This window comes from Perca flavescens, chromosome 5 (genome assembly GCF_004354835.1).
Source record: "Perca flavescens isolate YP-PL-M2 chromosome 5, PFLA_1.0, whole genome shotgun sequence".
Classification (NCBI taxonomy): Eukaryota; Metazoa; Chordata; class Actinopteri; order Perciformes; family Percidae; genus Perca; species Perca flavescens.
This window is the reverse complement of record NC_041335.1, coordinates 17,068,597-17,083,880: the sequence shown is the minus strand read 5'-3', so window position 1 is coordinate 17,083,880 and position 15,284 is coordinate 17,068,597. Positions and strand designations below refer to the sequence as shown.

The following is a 15,284-nucleotide window of genomic DNA, read 5'->3' as shown; positions in this document are numbered from 1 at the left end:
CATCCTGAGTGCTACTCCATTACTGTAATCAGCAGATTAGTTTTCATTAATCAACAGTCACATGTCATCTGAGCTTCCTCCTCACTGAGCTGCTAATGTGTCTGTTATGCCCTGTGACCTGAACTACTCCGACTTCATTCCCATTTATTCTGTTCACTCACAGTGAAACACGTTAAGACATGTCTGATGCTGCTTTATTGCAAGTTGCAAGTCAAGGTTTTTATTGGTGTGGCAATTGTGAAGATAATTTTGGTTCTCCAATTTTGATTTTTATGTTTGAACTATCGGGCAAATCTGAACCTTAAAGTCTCCATCTGTCTTTTAATTCAGGCGGAGCCGTTTTCACAATGACCATATGAAAAGATCAGGAGTTTCTGGCTAATTGTGAATCCAGTTTTTACTATTATTGAATGTGTGAAAATCATTTGGTGATTACTGTGAGCTGGTCTGGCTCAAAATGACCTTAACCCATGCACATCCATCACTCTAACCTCATTACCCCACAGAAGCCTCACTTTGCCTGCTGATGGGCATCTCCCAGACAAGTAATCACATTTCAAACTAACCTGAGACACAATTAGATTGGCTCCTTAGAGCTTCTCACTGACACATTCTGTACATGTAGGTTGATAGATTAAGGAGCATTTAGAGGGCTTGTGACTACATTTTTAATCAAAACATATATCAGACAGCAGTTATTTAGCTTAGTAGAGGAATGGATTAACATACCCCACTACCTTTTTTATATTTAAACATTTTTATTAATGTTTTAAATACATGTACATTACGTATATCATTTTCGTTGAATTGTGCTCTTCCTGTCTTTTTGACATTATGTTATATGAAAAAGAAGCATGGCAAAAACTTGTTTTGTTATGTTTGAAAATGATGATTCACAATAAAAACATTTGAAACATAACCACTATGCTTTAAGGTATAACATTCTATGGATTTTCAGCTCTTTACATGTCGTAAACACAATTTCTAAACTGACCTGTGCTCCTCCAACCACCACGGTAGATATCAATCCATTAGACTTTATCCTTAAGTCATTTTTCACCGCTGACATTTGTATTGCTCTCAAGCGTCCCAGTGGATTCACACTTCCCCGCAATCTTGTTAGAGAAACCCTTATATGGGAAATGTCGGTGTTATTTGATTACTGCTCATTGCTCTCCTTGTATGTCTCTTCGCTGTCTCCTCCTGTATCTATCGTGCTGAACGCATCAGGTTGAAAGACAAAGGAAATCATATTTCCTTATATATATATATATATATATATATATATATATATATATATATATAAAATACTGTCTATAGTATATATGAAATATTTAGATTATCCAAACGTGCAGTTTTATATTTGTAATCCTGTAGATTTTTAAGAGCAGATGTCAATGTTTCATGAAATAGGCTACTGTTCAGTAAACGCTTGAGTTGATAGAAGACATTTATTGAACTGAATGTCTGTGATACATTGATAGAAATGGGCATAGTTTGTAATGTTTCTCATTACTGTGTATTTTTTTTTCTGCTATGAAAGGGTTTTGTTTCTTTTCATTATTAGAAAATAAACACATGGTGTTACACAGTGGTGTTGCTGCAAGTCATGTCACGTGAAAGAAACAATTTACAGTAATTGTCGCACAGTTGGGGTACATCAAGGTTTGAGATGATATATGAGCTGAATCCACTGCACAGGCTGAGACTTTGAGACAACCAGCTGACCTCCAGGTGATGTCCTCTGTCCCTGGTTCTCTGTCAGTTTATGTCCTCTAACAACAGCATAGCAACTGCTGGCAGCCCATAACTGAGCTGTTGCAGACACCTGAGGATCCACTCAGTCAGCTGATGGAGGACTCCACACCTTTATCCAGCGAGGACTGAGGCAACTGTGACCACATTACAGTGGTACACCGTCTGACAGGTCTGAATGGTTTGAGCCATAGCTGCTGATGTAGCTGAGCTCCGTGGGAATGGGCACCTTGGGCTCTTTGATAATCTGTGGACAACAGATATCATTAACTTAGCCATCACTGAGTTTACCATTTATTTCTGTGAAAAAGACGCATACAGTAGGCTTCTCAAAATATGGAGAATCTTTCTGGTGTCTCTGCATTATCACTCAAGAACTAATTTAGAATTTATTATCAGTTTGGTAAAATGATGTTCCTTTGTGAAACAAAATGTGTTTAGTAAATACCATGACCACCAAGTTGGTAACTATGCAATTAATTTTAAAAAAACGTATATAAAATGATATAGTAGCTGTTAGTTTTGTTCTTAAAACATGCCACATTGTCCACTTTATAGACCTTGACTTAGAGGTATTCATACGAGTTGAGGTTGAATATATGATGCCTTTTACTCACCTCATCAAACTTTCTCTCACTGTAGACTTCATTCTTGTCAATAAACGTCAGCATGATCCAGTCACAGATAATGGTACACTAGAGGGGTGACATGAAAAGGAAAAACCACTTTGTGCTGCAAAGAGACACAGCGTTCAATTCAAAGTCTCAAGAAAAAAAATGAATGTAGCAATTACTCACAATCCCAACTGAAGTCATTGCAGTCACCGTGCTGATGATGGTTGGGATGGGACTGAATTTACCAGCCTGAAAAAGAAATGACATGCGAATAATATAATGACATCCACAGTAAGTTGAAACCGTAGTGATGATGATGGAGTATCCACTTACATGTCCGTGAACTATGACATCCAAACGGATGCCGTAGGCCTTGATGAGCGTCCGAGACTCTACCCCATCCTTATTGTAATATTTGGCAAACCTGGAAAATTACACAGAAATTACAAGGGTTAAGGCTGGGAAACTTACCACAAGCTAAAGTGACAAAAGCAGTTTCAAATGCTGAACAAAATAGTCAGTGTTGGAGCTCACCTGTAATAGTAACCAGAGCTGGCCTGGTCCTTTCGGAGATCAAGGCGACGGAAGGAATATGTAGGTTTACAATGGGAAGGATCCAGGTCCAGGTTACACTTCCAGTTAATGAAAACCCCTATCACTCCTCCCTATCACAAAGTAGGTCATTTTTTAACACATTCATCATTAAAATATCATAGAGACAGTATGTGTTGTTCAAAATAAGATATGTATAGTTAAAGGAAGACATCTTTCACTCACAGTCCTGCAGAGCTCACTGAAATTCTCCCTGGCTTGATCTGCGATGTAGCCCAAACGGAAGTTTGGACAGTAGGCCTCTTTCTCTTCATTATAATGACACTTACTGAGGTATTTCTGCATGTCACGTTTGTTTGAAGCATCTTTGATATTTCCCCTGCCAAAGACAAGAACAGACGTTTTAGTAGCTCTTCTAAAGCCCATACATTGGCTCCAGTGTTTGTGTGTGTTTGTGTGTGTGTGTGTGTGTGTGTGTGTGTGTGTGTGTGTGTGTGTGTGTGTGTGTGTGGGTGGGTACTCTACCTCAACACTTTAAATCTGGGGAAGTGGATAGAGTTCCTGATGAACACTGTGAAATTGATGGCCTCTACTAATGCTGGTTCTCTGTTGAAGACACCAAATCAGAATAATCTTATTCTTACATCTTATTATATTTCAGATAAATATGTGCAATATGTTGCACACCTAATAATCTGTCCTTGGTTTTAACTATTGTTTACAGCAGCGGTTCCCAACCCTTTTGGCTTGCGACCCCTTAGACACAGCTTTTTTTGTCTGCTTGTGACCCTTCATCACAAGTAGCATATCATGGGGGCGGCCTCTAGCTCAGCGGCGCAGGGTTCGAATCCGACCTGCTGCCCTTTGCTGCGTGCTTTCTCTCTCCCCCTTTCATGTCTATCCACTTACAAATAAAGAGAAAAGCCCCCAAAAAAATTATCTTTAAAAAAAAAAGTTGCATATGATGGCCAATTCAACCAAAGACATCCAGTAATTCACAGGAAAAAAAAACGAAGACTAGAAAAAGTTACAAAAACTAAATACAATTTTGTTAAACAGAAAAATGTTTCTTCAGATTTCCTATTCTGTTAATCATCTCACAACCCCTCAGGTTGAAGTATATAGTCTTTTTTTATGTGTAATCACTATAATTAAATGTTTAGTCCAATACTGTTTTTCACAGTTTCCCATTTGCTTCCAGTAAATCTTCAAAGGCCAACTGCTCACTTTATTAGACGTGTGTTTAGCTCACTGCAGCTCTGCACCTACTTGGATAATGACACAAGAGAAATCTCTTGTATAATACAGTATTTATTTAGCTTTGTCCAGACCCCCACTATGCCTGGTTTTAGAGTTGGCATAGTGGTCACAAGGTTTTTCTTATTTTGTTTATTGGTTTTAAGATATGTGGGGACTTTTTTTCCCTTTCCTTTTCTTTTGGATGATCCAAATAAACCTGACTTGAACTTGCACTTACCGTACTACAGCATACTCCTCAATAGGACACCAGGTTTGGATCTCACAGGTTTTGAAGGTGTGGTTGTAGTACTGAACACATCTGCCAGTCCTTCTGCCTGAAAGTTTTTAAAACAGACACAAACTGTGGAAAATACACACCAACGAGGCTTGAAGAAAGATTTTGTAAGGAATGAAACAGTACCATGGCCATCAAAGTTGACCTCTCCCTCGACACAGTCTGAGTCTCTCGTACAGTTGGCATTGGCAACGTTGAAATACTGAAGTGGAATAAAACAGATTATAGCATTGTCTGTTCTTGCATACTAGCAGATGTTATTGTTGAGAAAGCTTTTGTTGACCTCTCACCTCAGCGCAGGTTCCTTGCCTCTGATCATAAGTAACTTCTCGTCTCAATATGGTGCTAATCACACCACCACCCTGTGAAGAAAATGCCACCAAAACATTATTTTTCAGTGGGGTTTACTCCAGTGTGAAGACATAATGATGCTGACAGAGTACAGGAGGTGAGACTTCCTTGATTGTATTGCAGCATTTGTTCTGGACTCACCTCTGATGGCCGAGCGTACTCCACAGTGTCCAAGATATCATCTCCATGAACTGCTGTGCCTTTCATGAGCGTGTAAACTGAGCTCTCTGGACGGGTTTCACTCTCTTGGTAGGCTTTCTGACTTATGAAGACATACCTTCAGGATGGTAGAACAGACAGATGCAATATCACATTTTCTGTTATGACGTTGATTTATATTGGAGGTATCAGATTACCCTGGATCTGTTCTGCCCTCTTTGCTGAAGCAAAGACAAGAAGAAAAGATGACGCACTTCAGTCATAAAACTGAAGACATGTAATCTGAGAAATTATTTAAGATTTGAAACAATAAAATGAATAATAATATCTTCACAAAATCAAAATCTATGAAAACTGCTCTCCTCAGTTCAAACTACATGTCTAATAGTGGACAGAGAGAATCAATAGACACCTAACCCATCGACTGTGTCTCCATCAATTATGCTGTTTATTTGTTTCTAGTTAATTGCAAATAAAAAAGTATTTCCTCAATGCTTTTTCAATCCTTATACACTCATTTACACACATTACTGGCAAACACACAATTTTATACTTTACTTTTTTACTTTTTTCTGAAAAAAAACGCATTAAAACTAACACATCGCACATGTGATAACAAAATATGTAGATAGATTTTCTCTTTAGCACATACAGTGGCCAGTACACAAATATGAAGCTTACCAGATGAAATAGGTGATGACAAGAAACTGAACGCTTCTGTATATGACTCCAAGAGTTGTGTTTTTAACCACCATCACCTTTGGTGTCTCATAGTCCCAGAAACCAAGAAAATACTCCTTTATAAAGTCACGTAGCCCCATGATGAACTTGTGAAATATTTCACACATATCCTGAGATGTCCTTGTCCTTGTGAAGTAAAACAATTTCTCTCTGATTCTGTCTCTCTGTATCTAGCTTTTTATTCAACTCTCACGATTTTCTTTCTCACTCTCTACTGCTCAGCTCCAGTCTGCATCTCTCTCAAGCATCTCTGGCACCAACAACAGAGAGGGAGGGGGTGGGGTTCAGCTGTGGTTAAATCATGCATTTTATTTCATGTCATTCTAGATGATTGTATAAGGTGTAGCGTTATGGTGTTTTAAGCGTTTCAGATTTAAAATCTGAACAAAGTGCATCTACAGTTCTGCAAATGAACTTGTTTGGTAGACATTTTAAACAATTATCTCTGTTTTTTCTGACAGGTTGAACATATTGTATTATATTGTTCTCTGCCATGTCTGCATCTTACAATTGCATAAAAATAAAACCTTATTTTGGAGGCACTGGTGTATACAAGCTAGATGTAACAGTGTATACTGTTGATCATAGCTGTTGATATATAGTCAAGTTTATTGATATATACTAAAAACGGATGTTGGTGTGCACTGTGCATTAATATACAACACAAGTGTAAAGAGCATTGATTTTGTTTTTTTTATACAGGCGGACAAACGACCACCATCTGGGTCCTCCTCCATCGCCTTCTCCGCGCATGTCAAAGACACGTGCATCTGCTGCTGATCGTAGCGAGCGTTGTGTTCGCCTCTCAACCGCTTACTTCTTTGACAATTACATTTACCTAAACTTGTGTAAAGGGTCACATATCCTTTGAAAATGGGAGGTCTTCAAAAGAAAAAGGTAAGAGTTGACGTCGTGCTAATGTCAGGCTCAGGCACGTTAACTCCAATAGTTACCTGGCTAGCTAGTTAGCTAACGGAGCTAGCTGAAGTTTGTTTTTCTGAAACAGTAAACTCTGTTGGGTGCAGATTAGCGTTTTTAGGTCAAAGCATCTACTTAACCTGACTATGAATTAAAGTCTATGATTTATGTGGAGTTGAATGTGGTCGTCTGCCCTTGTTTTCCAGTATGAGAGGGGCTCTGCCACCAACTACATCACCAGAAACAAAGCTCGCAAGAAGTTACAGCTGAGCCTCCCAGACTTCAGGTAACGCTAACTGTGTTGTTGATTGTAAGAGGATTTGGCGATATCTACTGTGTAAAATACTACGAGATGTTTGTTATATTTTATCCATTCCATTTATATCGAGGGTAGACAAAATAACAGAAACAGCTCTCAGTATAACGCAATACAATTCAACAGCACTATAAACAGCATCCTCTGAGTTGTCAATAAAGACAACATATCACCTCTATAAGACAACAAAACATACTTCACGAAGGTTGAATGTATTACAGCCGAAGCTATTGAACTGGCAACTGGATGTAGGCTAAACTTACAATTTGTACGTTTTTTTTTGTTTTTTAAGATTTTATTGAAAAATCATTTATAGACAAAATAAACAGATGGAGTCTTTTTGTTTTGAAGCTAATCCTGTGAATTGCCACAAAACAGTCCTGTTCACTGATTTGCAACTTTGTCTGCAATCTCCTTACAACCAGAGATATTAGGGGATTTCTACCTCTACCTTGTATAAGCAGATATTAGTAGAAAACTGCACTTTAAAATCTGTCATATTTTTTTTAGTGGTGCTTTTTTATATTGAATTCAATGTTTAATTTATTTAATACAAATTTAATGTTTTAAATTCAACAAGCAATTTGTTGTATTTTTTTATACTGAAAGCGGCAGAACTGAGTACACTTTAATATGTGTTTATTTATCGTAAGTAATATCGTTATCGCGATATTCAACGTTATCGCACATTTTTCTTATATCGTGCAGCCCTACTCCTTAGCACTTAAGATTGTTGAAAATCAGCTCTATATCAAGACACCTGAATGGGAAGACACCCCCAAACAGCAGACATGTCACATACAAATAATTTCTTATCTCCCCGATTTTTTTTCTTTAAGGCGACTGTGCATCCTTAAAGGCATCTACCCTCATGAGCCCAAGCACAAGAAGAAGGTGAACAAGGGATCTACAGCCCCAAGGACCTTCTACCTGCTCAAAGACATCCGCTTTCTGCTACATGAGCCAATTGTTGGCAAGTTCAGAGAGTACAAGGTATCAAAGGCATATTTTTTTCCCTTTTTTTTTTTTTTTTCTGAAAAGAATATATTAATTGTACCGTGTTAAATTGGGGTCCTGTTGTGGATGAATAAGTTCCTCAAATACAAAGAAAGTACATTTTAACTTAAAGGAACACGCCGACTTATTTGGAATTTAGCTTATTCACCGTAACCCCCAGAGTTAGACAAGTCGATACATACCCTTCTCATCTCCGTGCGTGCTGTAACACTGTCTGACGGTTCCAGCATTAGCTTAGCCTAGCACAGATCCTGCAGGTAACTGGTTCCAACTAGCCTACCTCTCCGAATTGTGACAAAAGTGACAAAATAACGCCAACATGTTCCTATTTACATGTTGTGATTTGTATAGTCACAGCGTGTACAAAAAACAACGTAACATGAGACACAGCCATCTTCTAACAGTAAACAAACCGGGAACTATATTCTCAGACAGGCTTGCTGCGAGCATATCACTCCGCCCAAGTACTATATTCTTCCGCCTGAGAATATAGTTCCCGGTTTTTTTACTGTTAGAAGATGGCTGTGTCTCATGTTAGGTTGTTTTTTGTACACGCTGTGACTCTATAAATCACAACATGTAAATAGGAACATGTTGGCGTTATTTTGTCACTTATTCAGAGCAGTAGGATTACTGGAACCATTCACCTGCATGTTCTGTGCTGGCCTGATGCCGCTGGAGCCGTCAGACAGCATTACAGCACGCACGGAGATGAGAAGGGTATGTATCGACTTGTCTAACTCTGGGGGTTACGGTGAATAAGCTAAATTCCCAAAAAGTCAGCGTGTTCCTTTTAAGGGAAATCAGTCTGTGTCTTGAGTATTTTTTTGAAATTTAAATGGTCTGTTTTTGCTTTTTTGTAAATGTAATTTGTTGCTTTTTACTGGTGTGACCAAACACTCAGCTCACGGGACGAGATTGGGTTCACGAGACAGGATTTTAACACTATTTTAAAGAGAACTTCAATGACGAAATATGACTGTGAAAATAGTCTTATTCAATGGAAAGTCACAAAATGAAAAATGGGCACTGTGAAAGGTTTTGCCACAGACTCAAATGACTGGCTTCTCTCCTGTTTAACCAACAGTTACACCGTTACTTTATTCTATATGTATGGTGGAGAGAGAGTCTCTTCACTCAGAGAACCAAGGTTACGATACCAAGCATTTTAAGGCAGTAGTTGAGACCAGTTGTTTTGTACTTGAAATTGTCATTGTACAGTAGAAAGAGGAAATAAAGCTTATTTCACGATTGTTTCCCAATAATAACGCTTTAAAGCACAAATAAATATCATAATCAACAAAAGGTTTTTGTGGAGACGGATGCTCTTTTCTCCTCCTCTTGATTTGATGCATCAGTAAACAGGGAAGTAGGCGGCTCTAGTATCTATTTAAGACGAGGGGAGAGCTTTTTTTATATTTAATATCATTAAAAGTAAAGTGAGATTTTGCTGTCCGCTTCCAAGTCTCTTTTTTTTTTTTTTTCATTCCATTTTTTTCTGCAGTAATGTTAGAAAATGTGAACTTATTGTCAAAATGTTTTATCTTAACAGGTTTTTGTACGCAAACTTAAGAAGGCTTATGGAAAAACAGAATGGTCTTCTGTGGAGAGACTGAAGGAGAACAAGCCAACCTATAAATTGGACCACATCATCAAAGAAAGGTGGGACAGTGTTATTCTCCTTACTCAACATAGGAGGCAATGTTGAGCTTAACTGACTCTGTGTGGAGTCGAACTAGAGAGTATCAGCAGAAATGACAAATTGCAAATTGTGAGAAACACTGCTAGTATTTAAAAAAAAATTTAAAAGCATTTTTAGGGAGCTTTTTAATTACTAATGAACTCCATTTTATTTAGCTTTTTTTATTTGCCAAGCTTAAAAACCTATTTTTCAAGTTTTGTTTCTTCCATGGTGCTCCTTCTTCTGGCAGGTACCCCTCCTTCATTGATGCTCTCCGTGACATCGACGATGCACTCTGCATGTGCTTCCTCTTCTCCACCTTCGCCCGAACAGGAAAATGCCACGTTCAGACAATCCAGCTGTGCAGACGCCTCACTGTGGAGTGGATGAACTATGTGATTGCATCCCGTGCTCTCAAAAAGGTGCCACTTCACGCTGCACAGCAACCATTTTTGTTTGACGTATAAATAAAACGGTGGTATAGTGACATGTCTTGGGTTCATTGACCTCTGTTCATTAGTGAACTTAACACTTGTCTGTTCGTGATAGGTTTTCATCTCCATCAAGGGGATATATTACCAAGCTGAGGTGATGGGACAGCTCATTACATGGCTGGTGCCATATCAGTTCTCCCATGATGTAAGTAAATGATGAAATGCCATAAGCAGTTACATAACTTATTATAGGATTACACTGCAGGGCTCTACAGTGCAAGTCGCTGATTTCGAAGTTACTCTTTTGTGTAAATGGAGGCTGTTTAAACTGTGCTGAGTTCTTTTTGTGCTCCAGAGATTATATACTCTATTATATACTTGATAAATGCTGTTTTTTGCTCTTTAGCACCCAACAGATGTTGACTACAGAGTAATGGCAACATTCACAGAGTTTTACACCACTCTCCTGGGGTTCATCAACTTCAGACTCTACCATTCCCTCAACCTGCTTTACCCACCAAAGGTATCTTGGACTCTGAAACAATCACAAATGGCCATGTTGTATTTTAGATGAAAATCTTATATTTTCTCTTATTGTGACATATTTTAATAAGATTCAACTTGTGATGATATAAAGTAATAAACAGTTATGCTGCGTGATTACTGTAAGGATGTATTGCTATTTGGTCACCTGTTAGCACACCTGTACTCCGTTAATGTCTTCCCTTCTTTTGCAGCTGGATGTTAAAGCAGAGTCTGAGCTGAAGGAAGAGAATGATGATGATGACTATGCCATGAATTCAGAAAGCTACTTAGAGGTGAGGTTGTTTTTTCTTGAACCATTTTAACCACTTTCCCTCTTATTTTTGATAATATCTAGGGTACCACATATCCTTCTGGATGTTATCAAAAATATTACGTAAACTTGTGGTACTGCAAACTGTGGTTTCTTTAACTGAACTAGTACCTTTTTTATCTGGTTATGTAATGATGAGCAAGGGTGCATGTAAATAACAAAATTAGGAATTGTTGTTCTTAACCTATGGTTTTTGGCTGTGCAGAAACTGTCAGCTCTGAGTGCTAGTCTGGCGCGGGTGGTTTCCACCGCAGAGGAAGAGGAGGCTGAACTCGACCAGTTTCCTGTTGAAGGGGTAAGAAAATTGGTTCACAAAATAGGATTTGCTCTATATTTTCTGTTTTGAAAATCAACCGTTGCTATACTAATTGGTCTCGGAGGGCAGAGGTGAGAGTCCCAATGTATCTGAGTGGAGTCAAAGGCTATCGAGGTGTAAGACTGGGGATTACAGCTTCATGTTTGGTTGCTAAGGGTGTGAGGTTTCTCACATTGGGTAGCTAGTTGTGCCCAGCTATTTTGACATTCTCAACTAGTGGACTTTCCAGGATCCCAAAAAACTTTTTTAGAACTCAGAAACTTCTGCATTTCAACAACATGAGCCTAGTTCCCTGATGGGTCCCTGAAGCCTTTAAAACTTGTGTACATCATTCTTTCAGACATTGCGCAACAGTAATTTCAAAGAACTTAATGTCTCTAACAAAACAGTGGCTTTTTAATCCTCCAACCTATACAAAAACATGTTTACCTTTTTAATGCTTCTCTTCAGGAGGACGTGGCCAATATGGAGGCCAGGGAAAAGGAACAGAAACAGGAGGAAGCGCAGAAAAAGCTTTTTGAGGGTCTCAAGTTCTTCCTCAACAGAGAAGTGCCCAGAGAGTCGCTGGCTTTTCTCATCAGGTGAGAGAGCTGCTGCAGTGAAACTGACGGAAAAGTCAAAGACATTTTTAGGAGGAGACATAAATAAACCATGCGCATACACCTCAAACTGATGTAAAGCTCTTTTTCTGTCTTGTGTGTTGCTGCTGACTTCCAGGTGCTTTGGTGGTGAGGTGTCCTGGGACAAGTCTGTTTGCATTGGCAGCACATACGAGGTGACGGATGAGACCATCACACATCAAATTGTTGACAGACCCAACATCGGCAAACAGTATATCAACAGGTAAAGGAATGTTTAACATTTTCACAAAAAATTAGATTTGCAGTACATAATACAAATAAATACAAGCTGTCCATCTAAATACAAGAAGCTGATTAGTTGTGCTCCTCTCCTTTTGTACATGGCGATATCCTCTACAATGTCTCCTTTCAGAGTCGTCTTTCCGTTCTCGAAGCAACCCTGTTCTTCATCATGTTTGAAAGACCTTGTTCTTTCTTTATCTCCCTCTTCATTTCAAATTGTCACGTCATTTCCATCATGCCTGCCAACTCCCTCATGCATGTATTAACAGAGAGGTAATACCCTCACCCTAACGGGAGATGCACTGTTCTACTATGGTACTATTTGTTTTAGGTACTACATCCAGCCCCAGTGGGTGTATGATTGTGTAAATGCCAAAATCATCCTGCCTGTGGAGGACTACTTCCTTGGAGTGACTCTGCCCCCCCACCTCTCTCCCTTCGTGGAGGAGAAGGACGGAGACTACGTGCCCCCCGAAAAACTAAAGATCATGGCCCTACAACGAGGAGAAAAACCTGGTACAAACTCAAGCATTTTCTCTTAACGTCTCGTCTTTCACACAGTGCCTTTTTATTTATTTTTTTCGACAATGTATCACAGTGTTTATAATTAGGGTGTATCTTTATTTAGGTCACACCTCAATTATACACAGGTGATTTCTATTCAGGTATTATGTACCTGTCATAAATTGGGTGCATCATAGTAGGGCGTGGGTACATGTAAAATAAAATTGATATTTGTGATACTTTTAGATCAGTTTAAAGAGATTTGATACCAAAGAATATTTCTTCTATTGATCATAGTTTTAAAAAAAATCCTACTTATGTCCCTGGAGAGTCCGTGTTGTAAAATGTAAACATCTAAATGGGCTGCATGATAATTCAGAGACCATGGATACATCATTTATATATATATTTACTTCCATCATAGCCCATGAACAGGAGGACGAGGAAGAAGAGGAAGATGAGGAGGATGAGGAAGAGGAGGAAGATGACCACGAAGAAGAGGGAGATGACGATGAAGAGGCAGAAGAGAAAAATCTGAAGAAGATGGAAGAACAAAGATCCCAGGGCAAGGTAAGAGACTTTTGATTCCTTTTCCCTGCCATATTTGTCGTTTTGCTGTTTTTAGAAACCGGTGGAACCTTACATCAACTCCTCTCGTCCTTTTAGTCTCTGCCAGTCAAAGTGACAGCTGGGAAAGTAAAGGTAGAAAACCCAGCACGCTTGGAGCAGGAGGAGAAAGCCGAGGAGAAACGTCTGGCCATCATGATGATGAAGAAAAAGGAAAAGTACCTCTACGACAAGATCATGTTCGGAAAGAAGAGAAAAGTCCGAGAGGTTTGTTCCATTTTGTTATTGATTAAGTGTAGATAATACTGTTTGTGCAGATAACATTCTTACATGTTTAACAATGGATCCTTTATTTTCAGTATCGGACATCTTATCTCTTTAAACAGTATTCTATAGCTGCTGTGTAGAGTACATTCAAGCCCGGTGGTGACCCCCGGAGTTCACTGACCTCTAAAATGCCTTAACGGCTTTCATTCTCCTCTTACAGGCTAACAAGCTGGCTGCCAAGAGGAAGGCCCATGATGATGCTGAAAAATCAAAGAAAAAGGCCAGGAAATAACTCATCTGATGATCTGTTTGTCAGAGTGACTTTATGTATTTAAATTCTTGAGGTAGAGTGTATTACAGGTTAACGTGTCCTAAAACCTGTAAGTGCATTGGAGAGCTCTGTGAGTGAGTTGCATGCACCGTGACGTGGGTGCATTGACCTCTGCGTAATTTCACGCTGAAATGCAGAATGTTTCATATGCTAATTGTTATAATTAATGTAAAAGTAACTGTTTGCCTTTTGTTTGTATGAACTATACAACATCACACATGATATTTCTTTCACTTCATTTTAAAATGCTCTGTTTGTAAAAAAAAATTTAAAAACAAAGTATTAAAGTTACAATTGAATATCCGTTTTGTTCTCTTTGGCGGCACCTATGGCGATACGCAGTAATTGCAGTTTCGTGGTAGTCATTGCTCGTTTCTTGTTTGTTCGACCAACCGTTTATTCACAACAGTACGCAAGAGTTAAAGGCATACTATGTAACTTTTTCCTCTTCGGTCCCCCTACAGGTTGTCTCATTGGAACTACAGCCGTGCAAGCTGTAGTTCCAATGAGGCAACCTGTAGGGGGACCGAAGAGGGAAAAGTTACATAGTATGCCTTTTTCAAAGGGAGAGTCTGTTGGGCTGGCTTCATCTACCCTCTCTGGCGGACCAACTACAGCTGGCTGACGTTAACTGCGCCGCTGTGATCTTTCCTGGTCACCACAGACACCATTTTCGTAATATTGCAAATGCAAGGGCTTTCATCAGTGGGCCATAGGCTCAATCACCATTGTGTTACCTCATTCGGCAATAGATAGTGATTTAACAGATCTAAATCCAAAAAGATTTAAAGGAAAAGATTATTTGAAGTCTGTTACCTGTGATCTTGCAACATTAAATAAATCAGGTTTCTTACATTGTTTTTAGCTATTGTGCGTGTTTCTCCACACTGCACTACTGGGCAGCATATTCAAGAAAGACTTGTGCTTCAACCTATCAGTCTCCAACTTGCAGATGAGTTGCCCTTGGTCGTCACTTCCCACAACTGGGATCAGAAGAGATATCTCACAAAACGTGAAAATACATTATACTGGGCACAAGTTGAGGTCACTGTGCTGTTGTGGGTGCGTCATCTTGAGTGGTTTGTCCACACATGGGCAGTGGGCGTTGATGACGAAGGAGCATAAGCCCCTTTGCCCTCTCGAGGTGCTGCTGTGATCGTGGTTCAAAGGCCAGGCCAGTCATGCTCCACTCTCCTCAATCTCCTTATTCAGTTTGTGACACTCCCTGCCCGCTCTCACCCTGATCTGCATTCCACGCATGCCCACCCAGTTCACGTCTCAGCCTGGCACTCTGGGGGCCTGCAGACTAAGGCACGCCCGTCTAAACAAAAGCAGCAGTGTCGTGCCTGAGCATGACGAGTGTGGGATGAGCAGCACGAATGCAGTGCGCTTTCCAAGAATCAGGGCCACAGTATCGAGAGAACTTTCACGTAATGAATGGATGGAACGTTATGACCACATATTGCTACATTCTGCCTAGCCGAGCCAAATAGACTTGTCACTCCTAG

The 15,284-nt window shown here is 39.4% G+C and overlaps 2 protein-coding genes across 2 annotated transcripts; one reads left to right on the top strand and one right to left on the bottom strand.

Moving 5' to 3' along the window:
• Positions 1-1,399: 1,399 nt before the first annotated feature.
• p2rx2 (purinergic receptor P2X, ligand-gated ion channel, 2) lies at positions 1,400-5,962 on the bottom strand. The gene is made up of 12 exons (XM_028578813.1): positions 5,647-5,962; positions 4,948-5,083; positions 4,746-4,817; positions 4,582-4,657; positions 4,399-4,495; positions 3,447-3,527; positions 3,147-3,300; positions 2,904-3,034; positions 2,703-2,793; positions 2,553-2,618; positions 2,373-2,450; positions 1,400-2,002 (listed from the first exon to the last, which is right to left on the bottom strand). Exons 1-12 carry the CDS (start codon positions 5,811-5,813, stop codon positions 1,904-1,906), a joined length of 1,248 nt encoding a protein of 415 aa, XP_028434614.1. The 5' UTR covers positions 5,814-5,962; the 3' UTR covers positions 1,400-1,903.
• Positions 5,963-6,408: 446 nt separating this feature from the next.
• On the top strand, positions 6,409-14,075 carry pes (pescadillo). Its single transcript, XM_028577923.1, has 15 exons — positions 6,409-6,603; positions 6,831-6,910; positions 7,780-7,933; positions 9,510-9,619; positions 9,889-10,060; positions 10,188-10,277; positions 10,479-10,595; positions 10,810-10,890; positions 11,134-11,223; positions 11,695-11,825; positions 11,962-12,087; positions 12,439-12,623; positions 13,036-13,181; positions 13,278-13,445; positions 13,666-14,075. The coding sequence occupies exons 1-15, from the start codon at positions 6,580-6,582 to the stop codon at positions 13,735-13,737; spliced, it is 1,746 nt and encodes a 581-aa protein (XP_028433724.1). The 5' UTR covers positions 6,409-6,579; the 3' UTR covers positions 13,738-14,075.
• The last annotated feature ends 1,209 nt before the right edge of the window (positions 14,076-15,284 follow it).

Coding starts and splice junctions, on each gene's coding strand:
- p2rx2 (XM_028578813.1), bottom strand. CDS start 5,813: ATGTGTGAAATATTTCACAAGTTCATCATGGGGCTACGTGACTTTATA. Junction 4,658..4,745: donor GGCAAGGAACCTGCGCTGAG/GTGAGAGGTCAA, acceptor ATTCCACTTCAG/TATTTCAACGTTGCCAATGC. Junction 2,003..2,372: donor GTGAGAGAAAGTTTGATGAG/GTGAGTAAAAGG, acceptor TGTTGTCCACAG/ATTATCAAAGAGCCCAAGGT.
- pes (XM_028577923.1), top strand. CDS start 6,580: ATGGGAGGTCTTCAAAAGAAAAAG. Junction 10,278..10,478: donor CATATCAGTTCTCCCATGAT/GTAAGTAAATGA, acceptor TTTGCTCTTTAG/CACCCAACAGATGTTGACTA. Junction 13,446..13,665: donor AGAAGAGAAAAGTCCGAGAG/GTTTGTTCCATT, acceptor CTCCTCTTACAG/GCTAACAAGCTGGCTGCCAA.